The sequence below is a fragment of the Callorhinus ursinus genome, unplaced genomic scaffold, assembly GCF_003265705.2.
Source record: "Callorhinus ursinus isolate GAN/ISIS: 27379988/994484 unplaced genomic scaffold, GSC_fseal_2.0 scaffold13, whole genome shotgun sequence".
In the NCBI taxonomy this organism is placed as follows: Eukaryota; Metazoa; Chordata; class Mammalia; order Carnivora; family Otariidae; genus Callorhinus; species Callorhinus ursinus.
Window position 1 is genome coordinate 39,841,918 of NW_027397075.1, and position 26,602 is coordinate 39,868,519.

General features: G+C 35.4%; 1 protein-coding gene across 2 annotated transcripts in view; it reads left to right on the plus strand.

Moving 5' to 3' along the window:
• The window catches only part of EDEM3 (ER degradation enhancing alpha-mannosidase like protein 3), a 68,531-nt gene that overhangs the window by 14,080 nt on the left and 27,849 nt on the right, over nucleotides 1-26,602 (plus strand). For both annotated transcript variants that reach the window (XM_025877781.2, XM_025877782.2), the window contains exons 3-9: nucleotides 4,159-4,259; nucleotides 4,993-5,032; nucleotides 10,117-10,229; nucleotides 11,190-11,343; nucleotides 16,402-16,536; nucleotides 18,824-18,929; nucleotides 24,918-25,015. In XM_025877781.2, the coding sequence (XP_025733566.1) occupies nucleotides 4,159-4,259; nucleotides 4,993-5,032; nucleotides 10,117-10,229; nucleotides 11,190-11,343; nucleotides 16,402-16,536; nucleotides 18,824-18,929; nucleotides 24,918-25,015 (747 nt within the window). The remainder of the gene's footprint in view (nucleotides 1-4,158; nucleotides 4,260-4,992; nucleotides 5,033-10,116; nucleotides 10,230-11,189; nucleotides 11,344-16,401; nucleotides 16,537-18,823; nucleotides 18,930-24,917; nucleotides 25,016-26,602) is intronic.

The following is a 26,602-nucleotide window of genomic DNA, read 5'->3' on the forward strand; positions in this document are numbered from 1 at the left end:
AAGTCAGGAATGGAGAAGCCATTAGAAAAATGGTGTGCGTCGACTCTACTTAGGTAAAATCCTAATACTAGCAACTGTGGGAATTAGGGTTCCAGAGCAGAATACAAATGTTACAAACCTTTTAAAATTTTTGTCAAAACATTGAAAATTCTCTTTCTGATGGTTATAAATGTACAGAGGAGTGTTACTTCTTTGCAAAAACTCATTAAGATCAAATAGTCTTGCCTCCCTTGCCTTCACCTCAGTTGCGTAACCCAAGATAACAGCACGCATCTTTTCTATGCGTCGGTGAATTGTCATCCTCCTTTCAAAATTTGGATCAGCTGAAAAAATTGTACCGTTTTCCCTCTGTATCCTGAAATACCTCTGAGGATTCCTTTAATGGGAAGTCTTTTGCAGGTATCGGTTCCTTTGTGACATCTTCACCCTTTATGTCGCAACCATTTCCTTCATCTGTGTAGCTAATTCGGCCCTCACTCAGTTCCTATAGCTGCGCATCTGCAGTCTCTGAGTGTCAGTGTTGTCAGTAGTCCCTGGCCAGCTGTTCTGTACACTGTTTATGTTCGGTTCGAATTGCACTTTCAGTGTCCTCATTTTTCATTTCTTCGCTGAACTTTCATCCTTGTTGGCTGATTTCCTCTTCTGATTATCCATCCTTGTAAATTGTCACACTGTCATGTGTGACTATCACAGGCTGACAGGGAGACTACACACTTGCTGTGTATGAACTAAAAACTAGACACCGGTGATCAAACCACTGACAGACTTCGAAAGAAGTGATGTGATTGATCACTGAGCATGATGAGCGTCGGTTATTTACATAGTAACTTGTGGCTTGAAGAGCTGGCTCTGAAGTTTGTGTTTTATGCACTTACTTGCAGTTAATACACAGCCGTGTTGTTGAGGGTTTATTTAACCAAGTTGTAAAAGCTTGTATATAGCGAAGCCAGGCAGAGTGAAGACTGTCTATAATAACATAATTGACAAAAATCTTAAGTTGAATGGGGAACAATGTGAGTGTGTTAATCTTATTATTCTTGATAGGGAGTCAGTGAATATTGTCTGAAGTTGAAATATATAAGCACAGAGTGATTCTAATCTCTAAGTGTTTCTCATAATCATATAATTAATTTTAGAGGAATCTTTTAGGGACCCTCCCCTAGGGAAGAAAATACAAAGTTCAGCAGGTCTTTCTTGTTTCTGTCTTTTTCTGTTAAGACCTGTAGCCAGTAGGTGGGGATGTTCCAGTCCAGTTTCACTGAAGCCAACTATCCAACTTAAAGAACCTACTTCTCTGGCTTATGGCCATGTATACAAGACCAGTAGCATCAACTCTCATACCCTTTGGGCATTAACATAATTCCCCCGAAGTCTATCTTTATTTCTAATGCCCATGTCATTGTCACCGCAGCTTCATCTGTACTCCATTATTCACTTTTGGTACTTGAGAATTTTTTTTTGTTCTTAAGCTCAGCTATGTATTTAAAATAATTTGACACTGATACAGCATTTCTGTGTGTTTGTAATGAATAGGAGGGAAGAGTTTTGCATGTGTTTCATTATTATCTGGATTAGAAAGACTCTATCATGGTCATTCTTTAAAAAAAAAAAAAAAAGAATTCCAGGGGCCCCTGGGTGGCTCAGTTAAGCGTCCAACTCTTGGTTTCACTCAGGTCATGATCTCAGGGTCGTGAGATTGAGCCCTGCATCGAGCCTGGCAGAGGGCTCTGCTCAGTAGGAAGTCTGCTTCCCCTCTCCCTCTCCCTCTCCCTCTGTGTGCATGTGCACGCATGCTCTCTCTCTCATAAATAAATCTTTAATAGAAAATTCCACTCAAAATAGTATCCCAAACTATAAAATTCCTATTAATAACTATTAAGAAATGTGTGAGACCTATAGAAGGAAACCAAATTCCTAAAAGAAGATACGAATTAATGTAGTGATATACTACATTCTTAGATGGGAAGACTCAGTTGGTAGTGATGTCAATTCTCCCCAAAGTAGGCTCTTCCAATTAAAATTTCAGTGGAATTTTAAAGAAAATTTAAAGTTATCCAGAGAGGTAAGTTTGAAGATGTAGTTAAGAAAATTTTGAAGAAAAATAATTGGGGGGAGTGAGTTGCTGTACTAAGTAGCAAGGTATGGTGCAAAGATAGAATATTAAGATAATGGTTTGGAGCAGGAAATAGGTCTGTGGGGCAGTAGGAGTAGGAAATAAGCAGACCATCAAGCAGATGGGTCTGTAGAACAAAAGTGAGGCTACAGAAACATGTAGACAATTTTGAATTAATAAAACTGCATTTCAAGCAATTAGGGAGAGGATGGGTTATTTAAAAAGTGGCATTTAGAAAATTGGCTGTTTTGGGGGGGCAAACACAATTATATCCCTATTTTACATCATAAAGAAAATTAGATTCCAGATGGAGTAAATCTCTAGATATAAAAAAAAAATAAGAGTGCTGTTTTCAGAGGCTCAAGATAGCCTTCTTAACCATGCCTGAAATCTAGAAGCATAAAGGAAGAGACTGATAGACTTAACTACATATTTAAAGCTTAAAGTAGGAGCGCCTTGGTGGCTCAGTTGTTAAGCGTCTGCCTTTGGCTCGGGTCATTGATTCCAGGGTGCTGGGATCGAGCCCCGCATTAGGCTCCCTGCCCAGCGGGAAGCCTGCTTCTCCCTCCTGCTCTCACTATCTCTCTCTCTGTCAAATAAATAAATAAAATCTTAAAAAAAAAAATAAAGCTTAAAGTAAAAAGCACCAAAACAAAGTTGAAAGATTAACAAAAGACAGGAGAAATATATTTACTATATAAAACAAACACAATATATAGAGTGTCTTGGCCAATAAGACAACCAATAGAAAATGGACAAAATATATAAACAGACATTTCAAAAAAAATAGCAATGACTAATACAAAAAGATGTTTATCCTCATTAATAATAAAACTTGAGATACCATTTTTTACTCAGGAGATGGGCAAAATATAAATCATTGGTCATCTCCCATGTTAGAGTATTGTAGGGATGTAAGTTAGTGTCTTCAGTTTGATAGTTATCAGAAATTAAATATCCATACCTTTGGCCCATTGGGTCTATTTCTAGGGATTTAATCTACAGAAATACAAGCATATGTGCAAAAGATATATGCATATAGATGTTCATTGTAGCATTGTTTAGTGAAAAATTGAGTTCAATCTACATGTTCCTCAATAGAGGAATAAATGAATAAATTTTAGTGTATCCGTACTTTGGAATACTGTGAGGAGCAGGTACCATGAAGGATCATGGGCTCTAGAGTCAGGCTTAAATTCTGGATTCATTATTTACTAGTTGTGTGTCTGGACTTACTTAACTTCTCTGGCCTCAATTTTCTCATCTGTAAAATAGGGATAATTGAATCTGTTTCAGAGGTGTGATAATTAAATGAACTAAACTGTATAGAACAGTGCTTAGAATGTAAGTACTCAGTAATATTAGCTAATAGTAAATGATCACTTTTTGTTAAAAAAATACATTTATAAAATTCTAGCATGGAAAAACCCCACTGTGATTTAAGTAAACAAATTTTAGAGCAATGTGTGCATATGGCATGAGCACCTATTTGTAAATAAAATGTAAATTATGTATGTGCCTGTATTTTAATGTATGTGGATAAATTTGGAAGCATAAATGCCAGTCTTAACAGTAGTTACCTTTGAGGAGTGAGATTTGGTGGAGTGGAAGCAGATTATCAGATTTTTAAAGATATTTTTTAGTATTTTTTTCTTAAGCATGTATTACACTATAAATTAAAAAAAAAAGATTTATTTATTTATTTATTTGACAGAGAGAGAGAGATAGACAGAGCAGGAACACAAGCAGGGGGCATGGGAGAGGGAGAAGCAGGCTTCCTGCCAAGCAGGGAGCCGGATGCGGGGCTCGATCCCAGGACCCTGGGACCATCACCTGAGCCGAAGGCAGATGCTTAACAACTGAGCCACCCAGGTGCCCCACATGATAACTAAATTTTTAAAAAAAGATCCCATAGACTAAGAATGTAGAACTTCTGACTAACTTCCATCTTACTTTTTTTAAAATAACTGCAAGAAGGTTGTGTCCTAGGTGATGTTTGCTTTCTCTTTATTTTCCTCAGTGACTCACTATAATTTTCCTTGCAGGAACATGCTTACCCAGCTGATGAACTCATGCCTTTAACCTGTAGAGGTCGTGTTAGAGGCCAGGAGCCAAGTCGGGGTGATGTTGATGACGCCTTGGGAAAGTGAGTATTATTAACACAGTGGATGGTGTGGCATCTCAGGCTTCCGAAGTCGTAGACTTCTAGATGCAGCATACAGTTGTATTTCTGGGGGTTGATTAAATACCAAGGACTGCTTTAAGTATTAACATTAAACTCTTTTATTTCCTTCTATTATCTTTTATAAAAAATCATTTTACCTCTTAGATCAGTGAAAAGTTAAGTTGCTAAGATGAATATAACTTTTGAAATGTATATAAAGTCATTGACACATTATAAAGTGTTGATAGTATAGTGTTTTTTATATTTATTTTTTAAAGATTTTATTTATTTGAGAGAGAGTATAGCAGGGGGTGGGGTGGGGGGCAGAGGGAGAGGGAGAAGCAGACTCCCTGCTGAACAGGGAGCCCAGTGTAGGGCTTGATTCCAGGATCCTGGGATCATGACCTGAGCTGAAGGCAGATGCTTAACTGATTGAGCCACCCAGGCAACCTTGACAGTTTAATATTTTTATTTGCTTTAAAAAAGAGTTAATATTTCTATTCATTTTGAAAGATACGTAGATACACTGAATATTAAATGTCATGTTAAGCCTTTTCAGGTGCCTTCAGTACTTTATAGGTTACATTGTACTATAGATGCATGGAAGTACTAGCTAATAGAAACTACCAGTCAATAAGGCATAGATACATCTGCTTATACATTCATGGATAAAATTCAGAATTCTAATGGTTTGTATCTCATACTTGTTTCTCAGATTTTCCCTGACACTGATTGATTCTTTGGACACTCTTGTGGTAGGTTTGATTCCTCTTGAATTTACTTATTTTATAAATTTCATAGTTTGTACACTCAAAATATTATGAATACAGTCATTACGCAGTAAGTCTGAAGTAGAAGTTGTCAGAATTTATAATTCTGTAATTCTATATAGAAGCTTTGCTTCTAAATAGTTATTTCACACTATTGAGTTGATTATGTCATGTGAATATCAAATGAAAGTATGCAGAAATCATGGAGATATTGAAATAATTTATAGGCATGTTAACTTACGTGATGGCACTTTTAATCAGGAAGGTTGTTTCCCCATTATACAAGGAGGTTGAAGCTATTGGAAGAAATTAATTCTAGAAAATACCACTGATATTCTTGTTCCAGAATGGCATGCTACAATGATACTGAAATTGTTAAACTAGAATTCTTATGGTCATTAAAAAAATTAATTTTTTCCCACCAGTGATTTTTAGCACCAAGTGATCACTACTTGGCAATCCTTTTTGACCTCATGGGATACAAAATCATTTTAATTAATTCTGGTTGTGGATGGTTTGTAATGGCAGAGGAGAAAGATTGAGTTCCAGATGTCATGATTTCTAAATACAGTATCTTTCTAATTTTCTACTTTGAGATCACTTACAATATTAAAAGTAGGCTTGTTTCAGAATTTTCCTTAAGACCTGGGTCTCAACTTTGAGTAAATGTCTCAAGGACTGATTAATATTTTAAAAAACAAAAAAATCTTTGGGGTGGCAGGAATTTTTCAGAACTAAGCTTTTTGTCCCACTGTTGCTTCCACGTTCTTTTTTCACTGGGCATTTTCTTTTTCTTTTCTTTTCATTTCCTATTCCCTTCTCTGCCCTCCTTCCTTCTATACCTGTGTCTTAGGAGGATGGCCTGTGAAGTTTTAAAAAATATCCCCGTCTCCCAAGTTACTCTGATTTAATTATTCTGGAGTGGGGCTGGGCATTATTATTTATGCCTTTAAAGCTTCTCTTTGTCTATAGAGTGCCACCTTGGTTGAGAAGACCTTTTTGTTGTGAGGACTGCCGTTGTATACAACTTTTACAGTTGTGTCAGGGTTTCAAATGTTGACTCCGTTTTTCAGAGATTAAAGGAATGTGGGAACTCTATTATCATGACTGTGAGAATGAGAGAATATTTGTGTGCCTTATTTTTGGTTTAGTGGTCCTACGTGTTCTGCTATACTAGGGCTTCCTCTCAAATAAAAGACAAAGGTAAACAAAATATGCTGGGAGGCACAGATGGCCAGCCTGGGAGAAGCCAAGTGGTGTACTTACAGCTGTAGCTGGCTTATCCTCCCCAGGTCTACTTTGACATGGGGGAGTACGTGAGGAGCAGTAGCTGTGTATTAGCAAAGACCATAGGTGAACTTAACTTTGTTTCTCATTCTATCAGCTTGGCTTTATCCTTCCAGATAGCAAATTCCCCATCATCTCCCTGTAAGTTGATTTTCTTAAACATGGACCTCGGGTATCATATGCTTTAAAAAATCTTATCAGAAATGACGAGAAAAAAAGGTAGTTTCAGGCTGCATAACTCCTAAATTTAGAAATCTGTTGGCTTCTAATTGAGTAGTCATTAATTATTACAAAAGTTCTATCTTTCAGGTTTTACCAGTTGTATACTTCGACACTGATTCGCAGAATATGATCTAAGGACCAGCAGCAGCAGCAGCGCCGGACAGCTTGTTAGAAATGCAAAATTCTAGCGCCTCATCCCAGACATACTAAATCAGACAGTCTGGGAGGGAGGCCCAGCAGTCTGTTTTTTAACAAGCTTCCAGATGATTCCGATGTATGCTAAAGTTTGAGAAATACTGTATAATGATACAGTGCTTTTTAAACTTCAATGTATTACAAGTCACCTAGGGATCTTGCTAAAATGCAGATTCTGATCCAATAGACTGAAGGTAGGTTCCAAGAATCTGTGTTTCTAATAAGCTGCCACTTGGTGGTGCTGCTCTTGCTGGTTAGCAGACTATATTCTCCATAATGTGTGGTATAAACTTGAGTTCTGGCTCGTTGTGGCAGGTAGTAACAAGAAGTGAAACATAATAATGATATTTGCAACCTTGGTCAAATTAATTAACTTCTCTGGGCTCCTGTTTTCACCTCAGAAGGGCCTAGACTAGATATCTAAGTTTCCTATGAACTATAAGGTATTATTTCTTACTGATCTTTGGGTTCAGATTCAGATAAGTAACTCCTATTTGTTGAAGTTACCCTCAAGAAGAGTTAAGAAAGATTGATAAAGTCTTACATTTAAAAAGATGATACTTTATAAACTCTTTAAATTTTAGTCTCTTCAAGTAGGAATAACCTAAGTAACTTATTACATATCATCATAACTTTGAAACATAAAAATTCACTTTGAATTTTTATTACTATTTTAAACATTTTCTTTTTAATTAGAAGAATTAGTTTAGAAATATTTTTCCTACATTTAAGGAATTGTTTTGGTACATTTTATTAATACACTTATTAATATTTCTTTTTTTTCTTAAATATTTTTATTTATTTATTTGACAGAGACACAGCGTGAGAGGGAACACGAGCAGGGGGAGTGGTCGAGGGAGAAGCAGGCCTCCCACCAAGCAGGGAGCCCGATACAGGGCTCGATCCCAGGACCCTGGGATCATGACCTGAGCCAAAGGCAGATGCTTAACCAATTGAGCCACCCAGGCGCCCCACACTTACTAAATATTTCTAATTTACTTTGCCTTGACTTTGTGATTATTTTTTTATTTTGTGATTTATTTGAAAATATTAATAGACCATATCACGTGTGACAGTACATGCAACTCTACTATTTTTATTTTGGTCATACCATAATATGTTAAGTAGACTTCCTATTGTCATAGTTTGATCTTTAAATTTAATCTCTTGTTCCTAATTCTAGCTATCTAGTTTTTATTGATACAATGAAGCCAAGAACTAAATTTAAATTTATCTTTATATTCTACATTGCCATGAAATCTGTAGAAAGAAGGATATCAAAACAAATTAAAGATGATGAGGGAAAGGAGGAGACCTGAATTCATCTTTCCTATCCGCTAGGAGCTTAAAAATCTTATTAAGTAATAGAGCAGTTGGAATGAATTTTCTAACTAATTATGGACAAAGAGAACTCTTCTCACTTTTATTCTCCTTTGAAGCAAAGAACATTGGTATAATTTTGGGGAGTAATTCTCAGGAGATAGACCTAGGAAGAAGAATAAGATTAACAAAATGATACTAAAAAGTGTATGTGTAGGTGAGTTGGGAGTAGCACAGTTGTGTTTCATTCTAAAAGTGATTCAGAGCTGTATACATCTGCACTTGTTGCTGCAGAATTGACATGGATTTAGAGGTTGACAAGGAAAAGCAGTCACTTTAAAGGCAGGCTTGATAGTATATTTTATTCAGGACTTACCTTAAATTTTACTTTTACTTGAATTTTAGTCAGATATTCTTCTGGAATGTTCTATACCTAAATTAGAATCTTTTAAAGAAAAATCAAGTGAAAAAGCACTATAAAATATTATCAAACAAAAAGATTAAACAAGTAAAGGAGATAATGGATCTGTGGTCTAAATAACATGTAATTATGCAGCTGTTACCGAACAGTCTATCACAACTGCTAACTCAGGAAATGAACAGGTAAGGCCTGGCACACTGCCTCGGCCAACTGCTCCCTTCCTGGGAATGCTGAGGGAGCTGGACAAGTCAGAAGCATAGCTCCTGGCTGGGTGTGCCAACACTGTTGTTTAACAGACTCAGGTAAATTTGTGGCAAGAAAAGCCAATAACTCGAGAGGAAGGTTTGGAAAAGAGAAGGGGAGAGATTTATTTCAGGTGCTGGCAGCTGGGGGAGGTGGCAGGCACAGGCCTTAACAACTGACCTCTCCACAGACACGGTGGACACCTAGAGTTTTATAAGGAGAGGTGGGGGGTTAGGGGTATGTAAAAGAGAGCAGGCAGAGGGTGTGATCATGGGCTGGGGGCGGGGTGTCGGAAGGTGTTCAGCCCATGATCATGGGCAGGGAAGGGGACATGTAGAGTGTGGTCTTCTAGGTATCAGGGCTTTTCTGATCTGGCAGTTGGAATGTTCTGGTCCCTGCAAAATGTCTTGTCAATGACTCAAGAAAGTGTGATAAGCAGTAAGCACAATGGGTTGTAGCTAGAGCATGAGTTAAGCAGTCTTGCCTATTTCTGGTTTTGACTGTTGGGGTCAATAGTTGAGCAAGAGAGCTTTCTGACACATCCTTGATTTTGACTAAAAAATCAAAGCAACTACGTCATGCATTGGCCCCTTCGTGGAACTGATTGCAAGAATCCACAGAATTCTTAACGTAGTCAGGATTCTAGACCCCCATGGTAATAATAATAACAGTAATGATATTAATTACTTACTAAGTCAGGCACTCTACTGAAAATACTTCTTATATTACCTCATTTAAGAAAACAGTCCTTTAAGAGTAGATATTCTTTTTATGGATGATGGAAGAGGCTCAGAGTTGGAAGTCACTTGACCAAGATTACACAGGTAGTGAGTGAAAGAAACAGAGTTCAAAACAGGGCTTGCTCTTGATTACAATATTATACTCCTCCTAAGTTAGGGGTCAGGGCATCCATGGGTAAAGATGGCAGGTTGTGTGTGGTTTAGGATCAGTCAGTCATTTCTCTGAAGGATGTGCTCTCTTTTGAGAGTAATCAACCTTTAAAATAATGTTTGGTGAATAAGATGGTTTTTGTGTTGTTTTGACTTGGAAACCAAATCCTGGTAGAGCTCATCTCATGTAGCTCTAGGTGATGGGTTATATATTAAGAAACCAGTTAACAGTTCCGATGATGATCGTTTTAAAGTCTTAATGATTTCCTTGTACCTAAAAAAGAAATATATAAAGTTTCCTTATAATGTAGGCATTTAATTTTGGGGGGTTTTTAGATACCATGTTTTTATCAGAGGCTTAAGGGAAACATTTTGTATGTGTCACTTTTTAGAGTCTTAATGTATTAACTTGCATTTAGTAGTTCATTCTAACACTATTTCTTTTTGACTTGCTGGAAAAGAATTTTATTTTCATAATTTTCTTCTCCTAGGTATTAAATAAAACTAAAGAATTTGAAGATGCGGTGAGAAAAGTTTTAAGAGATGTTAATTTAGATAATGATGTAGTTGTATCAGTCTTTGAAACAAACATCAGAGTTCTTGGGTAAGTATGTAAGACACTAAAGCTATAATTTTAATAACAGAAAAGCCTAGGGTATACTGTTTATTTCTTGATGGTAATAAAGCAAGATATTTCTTATGTTTAAAAGATATAAGTTAGGATATTATGAAACAGAGGCTGTGAGATGACCTTGCATTGTATCAGGCACAGACAGCAGCAGACTTTGGAAATAGTTGCAGATTCAAATCAAAGGTAATCCCATGTATTGTTTAAAAAGGATTAGAGGTTGAACATTTGCATATTAGCTATATCTCAGGTTTTTTGCTAGTTTACATAGTTTGCTAATCTTAGCCAGCACCTCTTCAGCCAAATGAAATTAAATGTATAATGCTACCTCTCAACTGAACAGTTTGAAATGCTCTCAGGACATTTAAAAATATTGAATTATGGGATTTATTAATTCAAGTTTCAATATTAAATTTTTATATTTATTGGTTACTTTTATGTTATTGTAACACATTTCCTTTGTCAGACAGGTAAAGTGAGTCTTTTTCAGTTTAGGAAATATTTACGTAGCTTTTCACAGAGTTTGTTAATCTGTTTAATATAACGTTGGGGAGATTTTTTTAATGTTATACTGTAAGAGTTAAAGATTACATGATATTAAGTTAAATTTAAAAGTTGTTAGAATCAAATGTCAGGTTTGTTAAAATAAGTGATTTTTAGGATATTCTTTCTTTTTTTTGTTAAGGATCTGCTTTAAGAAATTTTAAGGTATTTGAGAATGCCAAACACTTTACAGCAGATAGAATATCTAAAACTTTTTTGTACCGTCTGTGTTTCGCCATGAAATGAGTAGCCAGAGTTAGGTAAAAAAAAAAAAAGTTCTTCTGAGGTCTTTCCTATGTGTGCTAAATTGTTGATAACAAGATACCCACATCTTTTTGAGGTGGTGACTTAAGTATCTGTAAGAGGTGGATAATGTTTCATCTCTGATTGTAGGGGTCTTTTGGGTGGACACTCATTGGCAATCATGCTGAAAGAAAAAGGCGAGTACATGCAGTGGTACAATGATGAACTTCTCCAAATGGCAAAGCAATTGGGTTACAAACTTTTACCAGCTTTCAATACTACCAGTGGCCTTCCTTATCCAAGAGTAAGTAATTCTGAAAAATATGGCAGTCTTTCTATACTTCTTTGCTGTCTTAAAAAAATGAGTTTTTGTAATTGGAGCCATTGTTCCTCACCTGCTTGAGGCTGAAGAAAAATATTTCTTAGCTATATAAAACATTTATATTGACATTTCAGTTTTGCATTTGAGTGGTAGGAGAGTTTAGATTCATTTAAGGCTTTTATGTGTCACCGTGTAACAGATTAGGTTATGCTGCAGAAGGAAGAGACAGATGCCAGACTAGAATTTGGGCACAGAATTATTTGTGCAGAAGATACAGTTGAAACAGTGAGAGTGGGTGCTGGCTCTCCAGAAGAGGATGTGGAGAGAACACAGGACAGAAGGGATAAGGAAGAAGTAGAGTGGTGGGAAAGAGAGTGTGCAGAGACTCAGGAGGAGAACCACACAGTAGGAGCTGTGGTGTGATGAAATCTTAGAGCCTCAAAAGGAGGTGTTTTAGAAAACAGTAGGAAAATTAGATGCAAACAGAGCCTTAAAGGATGTAATGTGGGGGAGAATAAAGGGGAGGGAAGGGTTCAAACTAGGTGAAAACACAGGACCATTCATTTTGAGATTTCTGTGTTGGTAGTTAAAGAGAGGTACAGCAGAGTCAGTTGAGGGGGTTTTGTTTTTCCCCCCAAGACAATGTTATATTTAAAGCAAAGGGAAAGAAGCCATTGAATAGGGAAGGAACTTCCTATGCTGATTTATTTCTTTATTATTTTTTATTTATTTGAGAGAAAGAGCAAGAGAGAGAGCATGAGTGGGGTGAGGGGCAGAGGGAGAAGCAGCTTCCCCGCTGAGCAGGGAGCTCAATGCAGGGCTCGATCCTGGGATTCCGGGATCATGACTGGAGCCGAAGGCAGACACTTAACCAACTAAGCCCACTTAGGCGTCCCTGATTTATTTCTTTATTAATACTATTGCTCTCTCCCTCTTGTCCAAGTTAGACACCTCTGCCATTACTGAGTTGTGATAATTTTTCACAAAAATTATGCTAGTTGAAACCAATATAATTCCTAAACTATTGTAAATACCTATCTTTCTCTTTTCTCTCTGGTTTATTTAGAGACTTAACAAAACTAATCTTACTAAAACAATTTTTATCAAACTACCTCCAGAAGTTTTCCTGACTCCCTATTGTACAGAGTATCTTTTAACTTTCAGAATTCATTATGGTTTGGCCATAGGCTTTCTGACTTGCTCTCAGAACCTCACTCCCCAATGAAATGAGTGTTCCATTTCAGCCAAAAGAATCTATTAGTGTCCCCCCAAACACCTAAGGTATGTTTTTCTTTGTTTTTTGTTTTTTTCCATTTCCATGCTGTTAGGCCTGTCATCTCTATTACCTGGAATAACTTTTCTCCCACTATAAATCAAGTAAGACTCACTTTCACCATCAAGAAACCTTTGACTGGAGAGACAGCTTAATATAGAGCAGTGCTTTTCAAACTGGAGGTCATAGCATATTATATTACCCACCAACTTAGTGGATTGTGACCAACACTTTTTTTGTTTGTTTAGTGAAACAGACTATTTATTAAATCTCTTATTTAAATTCCTCACTCTTGAAATTTTGAATAGCTCTTCTGTGAACATCTTTATACAGATCTCTTCTTCCATGGGATAAATTACTAGGAGAGGAAATAGTAAGTCACAGAAATAGGGAATGTTTTTTAAGGCTTTGGGTACTTATTGTCCAGTTGTTCTCCAGAAAGGTTCTACTTTTATAGTTACTCACTGTTTTATAAAAGTATATGTGTTATTGTACTGTTGCCAACAGTGTGAATTGTTATTATTTTGCCAATTGAATGAGAAAAATTGGGAGTCTTGTTTTAAGGTGAATTTCTTTGCTTTTTAGTGTGGTTAAACTTGATGTTTTTATTAGCATATTAAAATTAAAAACAAAGTTATTTCAAATAACCTAGATGTTTATTTAATTGAATTTACTGTTAGTAAATACTTTTAACTTTTGTTATAATTGGAGGTGCTAAATTTTGGGGAATCTAGCATTTCTTCACTTTTGTCATAACATGAGAAACAGGAGAGGAATTAAAACAGTAGCTACTAAGTATTGTAAAATAAAGAAAATGTATTATTTTCTTATACTCTGAAGTATCAAGAAAATTTAAAAAATTGCTTTTTAGAAGAGGACTACAGACAGAAACTAAGTATCTTCCTATCCTGCTTTCTTCACACTTATGAGCTTTTACTCATGAAAATGTGTACAGTCTCTCTTAGATATGCATACATAATTGATAGTACTGCATTAGTGTTTTTAACTCAAGAATTTGCTGGACAGAAATGATATTTTAGTGGTTAATGGTCATTTGTTATATCTACACATAAACCCTAGAGGTAGTCCACACTTTGGGATGCCATTTCCTCAACGTTAATTAAAAGCACTTTGCCAGTTTTTCATTTAAGACCTCATTTCTAAGGTCAGGTAGGTGATTATATCCATAAAACACAAGGTTAATGGCAATTCCATTTTGATTTTGTAGATATTTTAGGGGTCTTTTGGGTATAGCAAATATATAATGTAGGTAAATTTAGTGTAGATAATTTAAACTTCTACCTTTTAATAAAAAACATTTCTTTTTAAGAACTACTTTGTGATTCCAGGACATAGGACCAGGAGGGAGAAACCAGGTTCCAAATTCCTTCTAAGTACAAAACCTTTATTATACTTTTAACCCTTTTTGTCTGAAGCCGTTCAAGTAAAGGGCAATAAGCTCCTTGTTTCTAACTTCTGCATGACTAAATGGATGCTCCTACCAGTGCCCTTTCTACACCTGTCCTCTGAGATCTAGTCAGGAGGACTGCAGTTTATCTAACCAGCCTCTAGAGCAAAATTCAGCAAGAGGATTAACATAAGCAAAAAAGGCACTCAACACTTTCTCCTTGTCTTATAGAACTGGTAGTGCCTCCTGGAGGTTTTCCATTTGGAAGTTGTTTAATAATGCAGATCTTCAGCGTACGAGATGGAAATGATATGATACTATGGATAGTTGTATTAAGAAATAGTCCTTTTACATCATTTAGTAGCGACCATCTTGGGACAGTGAAGACTATAATGCAGTATACAACCATCTTAAATATTTTTAATGTACAGAACTTCAGTGAGTCAAAGTATTTCCTTTTTTTTTTGTTAAGAGAAAAGATACTAAAAATGGGATATAAATGTTTCCTGTCTTGCCTTTGCTTTCTCATGACTACTTCCCTGGACTTTGCCATTTGTTAGCCCTCGGCTACTCCCAATCCGGTGATATTTTATCAAATATCAGTGATATTTCCTCTGATTTTTAGATCTTAGCGTTTGTTGTTAGTTCCATTTGTTTGGCGCTTATTTATGACTTTCCATTATTAGTTCCCGTCTCCATTTATATATCTGTCTTAATTGCTCTGTCTGGATTTTAAGCTCCCCGAGAACAAGGATCTTTTCAGTTACTTTGTATCTTAATACTCTCCACACAGTAGAAAACTACTGATCAGTTAATTGTAATAATTAATAGAATTAACCAGAAAATATTTTTCACTGTTGACTCTTATTACAAATATTTATAAAAATTATTACACTTTACCTTAGCGCAGTTAATGTAAATATTTTATTATTGAGGATGTCTTCATTTTAAAGTTTATTTATTTTTTTTTTTTTAAGATTTTATTCATTTGAGAGAGAGGGCGCACAGGTGCCGGGGGGGGCGGCAGAGGGAGAGGGAGAAGCAGACTCCCCGCTGAGCAGGGACCCTGACATAGGGCTCCATCCCAGGACCCTGAGATCATGACCTGAGCTGAAGACAGTCGCTTAACTTGACTGAGCCATCCAGGCGCCCCTTAAAGTTTATTCTTAACATCAATTTTAATTCTCTTGGTAGAGATATAGGTAACATAAGAGGACAAGGGATGATTTCCATTCTGGTTTTTGGGGCAGAACTACCTAAAGCCATTTATTCTTTCAGCATTATAAATGGTAGAGATAATTATGAATTTGAGTGGGGACAGAGAGATACTTCTAGGCTAATAGGACATGGAATATGATATAAAATGCCTCAAAGTGACATTTTGGAAAGTGAGGTGAATGGCCAACATAACAATCCACTCCTCATGTCTCACCTACGTTTCACTTTTGTTATTTGTTTATTGGTGGTGAGTGGGTATTATCCCTGTCTCCTTGCTTAGATATTCTTAGTGTTTGGACCCTGTTAAGGTAATAGGCATACCCAGCAATTGATTTCTGCAGATAAGTTGAACTATGACTTTTTTTGAACTTCTTCTTATAGAGTCTGAATAATAACTGATCTGGAAATATTTGTATTTGATGTTTTTGTTTATTGTTATGTGGAATCCTTGGTATATGCTTGCTCTTTTGTTATTTATTTGGACTTCAGAAGACCATGCGAGTTTTAATCAGTTTCTAGTCAGTTTGGTTCTGGTTAATCTAGGTTTATAATGTAGTATAATTTGGCTTTGAATTATAAAAAAAAAAAAAAACTTCTTTGAAAAAATTTTCTTTGTGTTGCTTGATAGCCTGTCAGCAAGGCAATGTACTCTATACTTCAAAATTTTTAAAACATGTAAACAAAATCTTAATCCCCTTTTAAATATATACTATAACTTAATCAGTTTGTTGTTGTGAAGGACTAAGATAGTATTGGTTTTTCATAAATTCTCAATTAAATCTTATTTCTTTTAGAGCTAGTCTAGTTTCTTATTCTTATACTGACTAGTTCAAACTGTCCAGAGAATAAAATTGTTATAGAAGGTATTTTCTCTATGTAATTCTTATATGGGTACTGAATTTTGGTCTCATTGAGGAAGGAAATAAGGGAAAACTTATTTATCCCATGAATATTATATGTGTAGAATATCCTTCTCTACATGTTAAATTGGAAAGTCACAAAGATCATCAGATTTCAGTGTTTAGATATTTTATGAATTATTTCCATGATTTGATGAAAAATCTTGATTGAAAAATAATCTCTTATCCAGAAGCCATTTTCTCTCCATAGTTGCTAATGATAATCTTCTGATTTTGTTTAGATTAATTTAAAGTTTGGTGTCAGAAAACCAGAAGCTCGAACAGGAACTGAGACAGATACCTGTACAGCTTGTGCGGGTACCTTGATCCTTGAGTTTGCCGCTTTAAGTCGATTCACAGGAGCAACAATATTTGAGGTTTGCTTTTCATATAGTCTTGATCTTTGGGGTATTGGGCATAACTAACTTTATATCCTGTTTTCATCGCTCAGGTATGAGGATTATCAGTTGGAGGATTACTGTCATTTTAGTGAACTTTTGTCTAGATTCCATCATATGGTTTTTATCAAAAAACCTAGAACTCATTGTGAGGTAGATATATATTAATACAACTTTGCATTTTTTCACAAACTGTTTTTAGCTTTATTCTTAGGAGAGTCTAGCCATATTATATGAATTTGCAATCACAAATGTCTTATATGAAAAACTGTCTTTTTTTTTATTTGGTATACTTCTAGATGGTCTGTTGGTTTTCTGAAAACTTCACTGAAACAGTGAAATTTTTGCACTTGTCTTGATAGAGTCATATCTGTAAGTTTGTTTACCCCAAGGTTAATGTTATTTCTTATCCAAAAGACAATATTCCCCAAGTAATTTGTTGTAGACAAACTATGTCTCACACTTTTAATTTTATCTATTTGTTGAAGCATGTCATTGTGTGCAATAGTATCACAAAAACCTTTTTTCAAACATATGACTTAGGAAAATTTTTAAAAATTCAGCAGATGGCACACATAAAGCAAGCAGAAATAGGGAATATATACCAGCATTAGAGACATTGGATCTGAGTGTAAGTAAAACAAGTCAAGTGGTCTTTGTGCGTCTCTATGTTCATAGTGTCAAGGACAGACTTATCATATTTGGTTTAATTTTTATTCTGTACTTTGCTGACATATTTTCCTTTCATTGAAAAGTATATTCACTTTTGCACTGTCTAATTTGAACTAGAAACTCTGAGATACTGATCCATTTATAGGTTAGGAAAGTGAGATTCAAAGAGGATATGATGCACAGTTATGGGTGAATGAGTAGAATTGGAATTAGAATCCATGCCTTTCTAAATTCAAAGCCCATACTCTTTCCACTGGCATATTTTGTACTTATGAGTAAATCTATTGAAAATTATGATCTCTTTAACTTTATGAATGTATAGTAATTTATTGTAGGAGAAGCAACCTGATGCAGTTGACAGCATCGATCTAATACAGGGTTGGCAAACAACAGCCTTGGAGCCAAATCTAGCCACTGCCTATTTTTGTGAATAAAGTTTTATTGAAACACAGCCATGCTTATTTATTTATTTGTGTCTATGACTGCATCTGTGCTAAAGTGACAAGAGTTGAATAATTGTGACAGTCACTGTATGGACCCATAATGCCTAAAATACTTACTATCTGACAAAAAAAGTTTGCTGACTTGGTCTAGTATATAAAGAGATATGAATTCTCATATTCTATAACTCAGTTTTAAACTTTGATTTCACTGGGCCTGTTTTCTTAGCTGTAACATAGGAACAGGGAAATAAAATCTTTATTAAACTTTCTGGCTCTGAAATTATAGCATTTAATTAAAACCATAGTCTGCTTTGTTTTCAGCATAAATAAATTAATTCAAGAACTAAGACTATTTTATACTCTGTTCTTAAATCTGCAAAGTGGCAAATTGGTTTAATGATTTTTTTCTTTTATAGAAGTACTTCTCCAATGCTAAATAGATTCATGTTCTGAAATTAAGTTTAACTTAGAAACTCTCCTGTACATGTCTTATGCTGTTACGTTTTATAACATCTTTTTATCCAAAGCTAAGAATTTGATCAGAAATTATTTTAATTTAGTGGCCAATGGATAAAAATAAGTGAAAAAAAAGAAAAATGGTGTCATAAGGTTAGGTTTGGTATTGTCAAATGAATACTAGTGAATTTATTTACTCTTCACTAACAAAGTTGCATGCTATGTCAGAAGTGGGCTCCTGAAATGCTTGTTTGTGTTTCAGAGATGACATACCAACTTTGGAATTCTCTTCTAATTCTCTAAATAAGAGTATGTAAGGAGATTTTCACTTTGTATTTAAATGATAGAAATTATTTGAACAAGTGCATTTAATTATGGTAGCAATTAATATAATTTAATACATGTATGTGAATGTGAACTTGCACTACAAGTATAGACGAACATGATGATCTCAAAGTGAGATCACTGCCACTAAATAGTATTTTTAGACTCATTCTTTTTAACTAGGCTTGATTGGCTGAAAAAGAGCCAAGATTTGACTTGTAAGGAAATTTAATGTATATTATAAATGATTATCATAGGAATTTTATATAATCCTTAAAATATTCTATGAGCCTTTGACTTTGGTTTCTTTGTTTCCTGTTTGCCAGAGATTTGCAGTTCTTCAAGTATGCTTTTCTTTTTTTTAATTATAGGAATATGCAAGAAAAGCTCTTGATTTTCTCTGGGAAAAAAGACAGCGAAGTAGTAACTTAGTGGGTGTGACTATAAATATTCATACTGGAGATTGGGTAAGAAAAGGTATGTAAGTTGGGCTTTTTTTTTTTTTTTCCATGTAAGTTGGCCTTTTTAAATTAAGCCCTCACATCCTCAGAATGGTTGGGAAATAAAGGATTTTCATTTGTTAAAATAATCTTTGGGACAGTATAAAGAATCATTTTTCACCAGATTGCTGGAATTTTAATTTAATCTGATTTTCTTCTTTGGGACCAAATAATAGCACCCTTATTCTAGATGGACTTACTGTTTTATTTCATACCTTAATGAGTATAGCATTATAGATATAGGATATAGATGAAACACTAGAACTAGTTTCCTTGAGAACTAGAGAATCAGAATACCTCAGTCATCTCAGACTAAGTGGAAATCTGCATTTAATAATTTATCAGTAGATGTTATTGAAATGAATTGGAATCATGAGATAAATGTTACATGAACAAACAGGATATAAAATTATATAAAGAATATAATTTTAGGGTGCTTGGGTGGCTCAGTCGTTAAGCGTCTGCCTTCGGCTCAGGTTATGATCCCAGGGTCGTGGGGTCAAGCTCCTCATTGGGCTCCCTGCTCAGTGGGAAGCCTGCTTCTCCCTCTCCCACTCCCCCTGCTTGTGTTCCCTCTCTTGCTGTGTCTCTCTCTGTCAAATAAATAAATAAAATCTTTAAAGATATATATATAACTTTATCTTTATAAGACACCCCTATAGAGCATAGATGAATGGAAATATACTAGAATATTTATTCTTAGATTATTGTAATTAATATCTAGTATTATGTAAGATTTTTCCAAATTTTATCTAAATGGTCCCTGAAACTAATCTGAATTCTGGCTTCAGAATTCTGCCATTTCTTTTCTGTTTTTTTAACCTGCTTGGAACTCAGGTACAAATTAATTAGTTAGGATTAATTTTAAATTAATCATAATCCTTGGTTTTTGACACACTCATCATTGGTCCACGCATGGCCCATTTTACTTAGGCATTTTTTTTTTAAAGGTTTTATTTATTTATTTGTCAGAGAGAGAGAGAGAGCATAAGCAGGGAGAGTGGGAGAGAGAGAAGCAGGTTCCCCACTGAGCAAGGAGCCCGACATAGGACTCGATCGCAGGACTCTGGGATCATGACCCGAGCTGAAGGCAGACGCTTAACTGACTGAGCCACCCAGGTGTCTCTCATTTTTAATAATGTAATAAGGACCCACAAATGGACCATTACTTGACAACATACACTTGTGTGTATGATCCTTGACTCTCTCTACCTCTGCAATCCCATACCTCTGCCTTCTCTGACTGAAAGAGCATTCATCTTCTACTGATCATTTGCTTTTAATAAAGTTTTATTGCATCTCTGTGTATTCTTAAAAAGTGTATTTTTTGTTTTAAACCTTATAAAATCATATCACGTCATGCATACTTTTGAGAATTTTTTTCACTTAATGTATTGCTAAGATTCATGCATATTTTTGCATAAAGGGGTAGGTTTTTTTTTTTTTTGGACTGCTGTATAATATTTTATTGGATGAATGAACCACAATCTGGGTATTTAGATTGTGTCCTGGATTTTACTATTGTGAATAGTAGTGCCGTGAATATTTGTATGTTTCTCCTGTTGTACATGTATAAGAGTTTTTCTTGGTTATGTATGGAGGAGTGGAATTTTTAGATCATAGGATAAATTAATGTTCAGCAGGAGATAATGTCAAAATTGTTTTCAAAACTGTTTTCCAAAGTTGTTTCACCACTTTATACTTCTAGCAAAATACGAGAGATCCCATGGATCAACATCCTCTCCATTGAGTATTATCAGACTCAAAAGGTTTTGCCAATGAAATAGGTATATAAATGATTTCCCATTGTAGTTTGATTTGTATTTCTTTGGATCACTGATGATGTTGAACACTTCTTGGTATTTATTGGTCATATAGGTTTCCCTTTTTTTGATATTGATGTTCTTGTATTTTGTCCATTTTCTATTCAGTTAGTTGTACTTTTAATGAATACTATTGATACCTATATGATACGATTTATGTGATAATTATCCATTAAAATTTATTGACGTTTTCTTTTTGGTCTAGAACGTGGCCAGTTTTTTTTTTTTCTTTTTTCCAGAGAGAGAGAGAGCGCGCGCATGCATGTGCATGGGGGGGGGGGAGGGGCAAAAGGAGAGGGAAAGTGTCGAGAGAGAATCTTAAGCAGGCTCCATGCCTAGTGCGGAACCCAATGCAGGGCTCGATCTCAGGACCCTGAGATCATGACCAGAGCCAAAACCAAGAGTCAGATAGATGCCTAACCAACTGAGCCACCCAGAAGCCCCAAACATGGCTGGTTTTTGTGAACATTTTGCATGTGCTTTAAGAAGTGTATATTTTCTCATGTTGGGTAGAGATTTCTGTATATGTCAGTTTGCTCAGTTAATGTTGTTCAGATCTTTGCTAATTTTCTGTTTGACCTACCAAGAATTAAGAAAGGTAGATAAAATTTCTGATAGTGATAGTGGACTTATTAATATCTCCCTGTAGTTCTGTTTTGCTTTATATATATTTTTGGGTGCATTCATTTAAAATAGCTCTCTCCTTAGTTGAGAGAAATATTTTTGTATGTTTTGTTTTAAACAATACAGATGATTTAAAATATTTCATCATTATGTGGTGATTATCTCTAATAATGTTGTCTTACAGTCTGTTTAATCTGATAGTAATACAGCTACATCAGCTTTATTTTGCTTAATTGCCTGATAACTTTTTTTCTGTCCTTTTACTTTCAGTCTTTGCAGGTGCTCATGCTCTAAGTGTAACTCTTATAAAATTTATAGATTTTTTTTTAAAAGCCAATTTGTCAGTCTTTGTCTTTTAATTGGTGATTTCAGTTCATTTACATTTACTTCTGTTTTTAATATATTTGGACTTATACTACCTTAATTGTAATTTCAGTGTGTTCTACCTTTCTGGTTTTCTTTTTAATCCTTTTGTTATTAAATGAAACCTATATTTACCTCCTAGTAAGACATGAACTTTAGCATGTTCTTCTATCTCTGTCTCCCTCAGCCCCAACCTGCACCCTCCGTTTTGTTAATATTATATAGTTATTCTTACTCACTATGAATATGTTCTTTTTTCTTTTGGGCATAGTGCAGCCCTCCTTTCTCTTTCTTTAAAGGTAACAAGCTGTCAAGGTATTTGGTCACTTTTACCTTGTATATTGCTAGCAACATCTGTTAGATTTGTCTCCCTTCTTTCTTAAGTATTTATTCCTGTTTTCACTAGCTTTTAATAGTTTCTGGAGGCCTTTTATACCTAACAATTTTATTATGCTTTCATATTTGAGTGACAGTTTGGCTGTATATCATTTTCTGTTTAAGTTCTTTTCCTTGAGTGTTTGAAAATACAGTTCTGTTGTCTTCTTACGTTGTATTAAAAAATCTGATATTCTGATTTTTATGCTCTTATGTGTGTGATCTACTCTTCCTCTTTGGAAGACTAAGAATATCAAAAGCAAAGAGAAATTTCTAAAAATGTCACTGTAATTTTTGGTGTAGAAATTTCTTTAGCTCCTCTTTTGATATTCTGTAGGTCCTTTCTATTTAAAATCTTTGTTTTTTTTTTTAAAGATTTTATTTATTTACTTGAGAGAGAGAATGAGAGAGAGAGAGAGCATGAGGCGGGGGAGGGTCGGAGGGAGAAGCAGACTCCCCGCTGAGCAGGGAGTCCGATGTGGGACTCGATCCCGGGACTCCAGGATCATGACCTGAGCCGAAGGCAGTCGCTTAACCAACTGAGCCACCCAGGCGCCCTAAAATCTTTGTTTTTAATTGCTGAAAACTGGTCTTATTTTTCAGATATTCTTTTCATTTTTATTAATCTTTTTGTAGTTCCTGTTACCTAATCACTTCTGTTTCTGTCCTCCATATATCTTATCTTTATTTTTTTTTTCAAAGATTTTATTTATTTATTTGACAGAGACACAGCAAGAGAGGGAACACAAGCAGGGCGAGTGGGAGAGGGAGAAGCAGGCCTCCCGCCGAGCAGGGAGCCCGATGCGGGGCTCGATCCCAGGACCCTGGGATCATGACCTGAGCTGAAGGCAGATGCTTAACGACTGAGCCACCCAGGCGCCCCTATATCTTATTTTTATATATATATTTTTTTTTTTTCTGCCTTTTTTTCTTCTGGAAGATTGCTACATGTGATCTTCCAGTTTGCTGATCTGTTCCTCAGTTGTAGCCTTTCTGCTATATATCCCATCTGTTTTGTTATTTTAACTGTTATATTTTTTATTCCATGTATTTCTGCTTGGTTAAAAATTTTTCTTCGTGGGGTGCCTGGCTGGCTCAGTTGGTAGAGCATGAGTTCCATCCCCATGTAGGGTGTAGAGCTTACTTAAACATTTTTTTTCTTCTTATTTTATATTGTTAATATCTTCCCTATCTTTAGTATGTCTATTAGGCTAATTTTAAAATTAAATAAGGGGCGCCTGAGTGTCTCAGTCGTTAAGCGTCTGCCTTCGGCTGAGGTCATGGTCCCAGGGTCCTGGGATTGAGCCCCGCATCGGGCTCCCTGCTCACTGGGAAGCCTGCTTCTCCCTCTCCCACTCCCCCTGCTCGTGTTCCCTCTCTCACTGTGTCTCTCTCTGTCAAATAAATAAATAAAATCTTTAAAAAAAAATAAATAATTTAAAATAAGTGTGCCTGTTCTATTATTTCTTCTTCTGATAAATTCTTTTTTTTATAAGATTTTATTTATTTGAGAGAGAGAGAGAGAGCACGAGATGGGGGAGGGTCAGAGGGAGAAGTAGACTCCCCGCTGAGCACAGAGGCGATGCGGGACTCAATCCCGGGACGCCAGGATCGTGACCTGAGCTGAAGATGGTCGCTTAACCAACTGAGCCACCCAGGCGCCCCCTTCTGATGAATTCTTATTCCAGCACATTCTTTTTATTTTTAGAAAGTTGTGCTGCTTACGTGTTTTTTGGCCTATAAGTTTATAGTTCCTTTTTCACCTAACTCTGTGGGAAGGTCAGATTCCAATCTCTATCATCCCCAATGCTCTTAGGGATGAATTCTAGCAAGTTTTTTTTTTAATACCAATGCTTGGACCCCAGGAGATTCTGATTTAATTGATGCTGAATGTTCCCTGGGTATAGGGATTTCTCAGATTGTAATTGTAATTATAATTTAAATTGTAAACTCACCAACCTCAGGAATTATGGGGAAAGAATGTCTAAAATTAGGTCCCACCTTTTTAATTCAATTCCTTATGCAGGATTTTAGTGCTGCCCTGATTTTACTCCTGAGGAGACCTGGAACACAGACCTGAGTTGTAGCAAGTGTAGGAGGAGATGTGTCTTAAGATAGTGGTTGGGGAGAAGCAAGAGCAAAGCTCTAGCAGTTTCCCTATTTGATTCTTTCTTAGTCATGTCTGGCTGCCTTCTGCTCTTGCCAAAGCCACCCTCTCCCCAACCTGCCCTGCCCATGCTGCCAGGTTTCTTACAGTTTTCTTATTTTCTTTCTTTGGTCCTCAGTGATGATCTTGGAGGAAGAAGCCAACAACCATGTTAGTTGCAGCAATTAAAATTGGCATCTCCAAACAGCAGCAGTCTTGATTTCATATCTCTAACTTTAAAGATTGATATCTTACTGATTAAGGATCTAAATGTTTAAAAAAATGCATAATAGTCCTCTCTAATGTCTCCTTTTTGGAGTTCCTCACTGAGAAAATGAGCTTTGAAAAACTTCTTAAAACTAGTATCTCCTGCTTTTAAATAAGACTTATATAACCAATTTTGCAAAGTAAGATTCTTCTTTTGTAAATATACAAACATCAGCAAGGAACCATTGTTATTCATATAGTAAGGTTAATATTTCTATAAATGTTGAATTTTTACTTCTACTTTAAACAGTTTCATGTTTAGACTAATGTTTCATTCTTAGTGTACTAATATGCTCACTTGTGCTCTGTCAAGAGTTTTTAAGACTTGTTTAATAAAGAATCACATTTATATGTATTTTTTCCATAGATAGTGGAGTTGGAGCAGGGATTGATTCATATTATGAATATCTGTTGAAAGCCTATGTCTTGCTTGGAGATGACAGTTTTCTGGAAAGATTTAATACAGTAAGTTGATCTAATTTTATATTAACTTTAGAGCCAATTTTATTTGAGTGCCAGATTTTGATAGAAACTGAATTATCTGAGTGACAATCCGAGAAATAATCTTTTTAAAATGTTAAAAATACGTTTTTTTGTCAGTATTCCCTGATGATGTTAGACAGGGATAGAACAAAGCTACATACATTCCAAAAATTAGTTTACAAAGTAGTTTTATTTTCATCTTTTATCAGAAGTTTTTAAGTTCTGCCAGTAAGTCATAAAATAGGTAGATTTGAGTTTACCTCATCTTTTATACAAGGAAGAGAATTTATTATAATAAATTACTAGTTATCTTTCTCCTTTGGTTTCCAATTCTTGTTGAAATCTTGGAAGTTTGGACTAGTCCTTGATCCCACCAAGCAGGCAGGGCTTTGGAGATTTAGAGAAACTAGTGAGTATTCATTTCAAAAGCAGGTCTATAACTCTATAACTATAAGTCTGGGTCAGAACCGCAGGCATATTTTTAGGGGAGAAGGGGAGGATTATTGAACCTGATTGGATTGCCTTTGTAATTGAAGCAAATTGAAATCGGTACAGCAAACTCATCAGCTATATCACTGTATTCTTTTTGAAATCATATACAATTTCTTTGTGCGCCGATCAGTTCACCCACATTACTGTGAGACAGTATGGTATAGTGGCTAAAGTATGGGAGTTGTCCTGCTTGGGTTTAAATCCTGGTGTACCACTGGTTTTGTGACTTTGGGCAAGTAACTTTATAGTATTTGACTCTGTTCCTTATCCACAAAATGGGAATACTAATATTATTCATAGAGTTATTGGAAGGATTAAATAAGCTAGTGCATGTGAAGTGTTAGAACAGTGCCTTAACATCTAGCAGATACTCAATAATAGTTATTAAAAAATAGGTGCGTTAGGAAAAACCAATAAGAGACCTAATAAGTTGCCATTTGAATACTTTAAAAAACATGATCACATATTGTTTATAAGATTATAACAAGATTTTCTTGAGGTGACTGAGGACAGGTTTTTTTTTGTTGGCTCATTATCATGGAATGACTAACAGCTCAACCTGTTGTTGTCAAACCTGAGAAATATCTAGAAGATAAAAGAAGGGGAAAAAGAGTTTTTAAGAACATAAAAGACAGATGTAACAGACTATAAGAGTGGTAACAATGATTAGATGCATGAATTTGAGTAGTGAGCACCAGAGTATTACATTAGCTGAGAAGGGACCAAACTTCTATACACAGGAGAAAATGCAACTAATTCCATAATACAGAAGCCTGTAACTATATTTCAAGAAGGCATAAGAGCATCCTTTGGCCACAACCATGGGCCAATCCCACAAGACAGCAACAGGATCTCCCCTCAGAAGATCCTATATTAATTATAGTCTTTAATATTCTGCATCAGAATTAACACAGGGGACTATATATAATATATTTTAGAAAGATTTCCATATAGAATAATTTAAATATTTACATATTTAACTAATAGTAAATTTATTTATATATAAATTCAGGTTTACTTTCTTCACAGTGCGACTTAATTACAGTTTTTAGAATAATACATCTTTTTTCATCTACT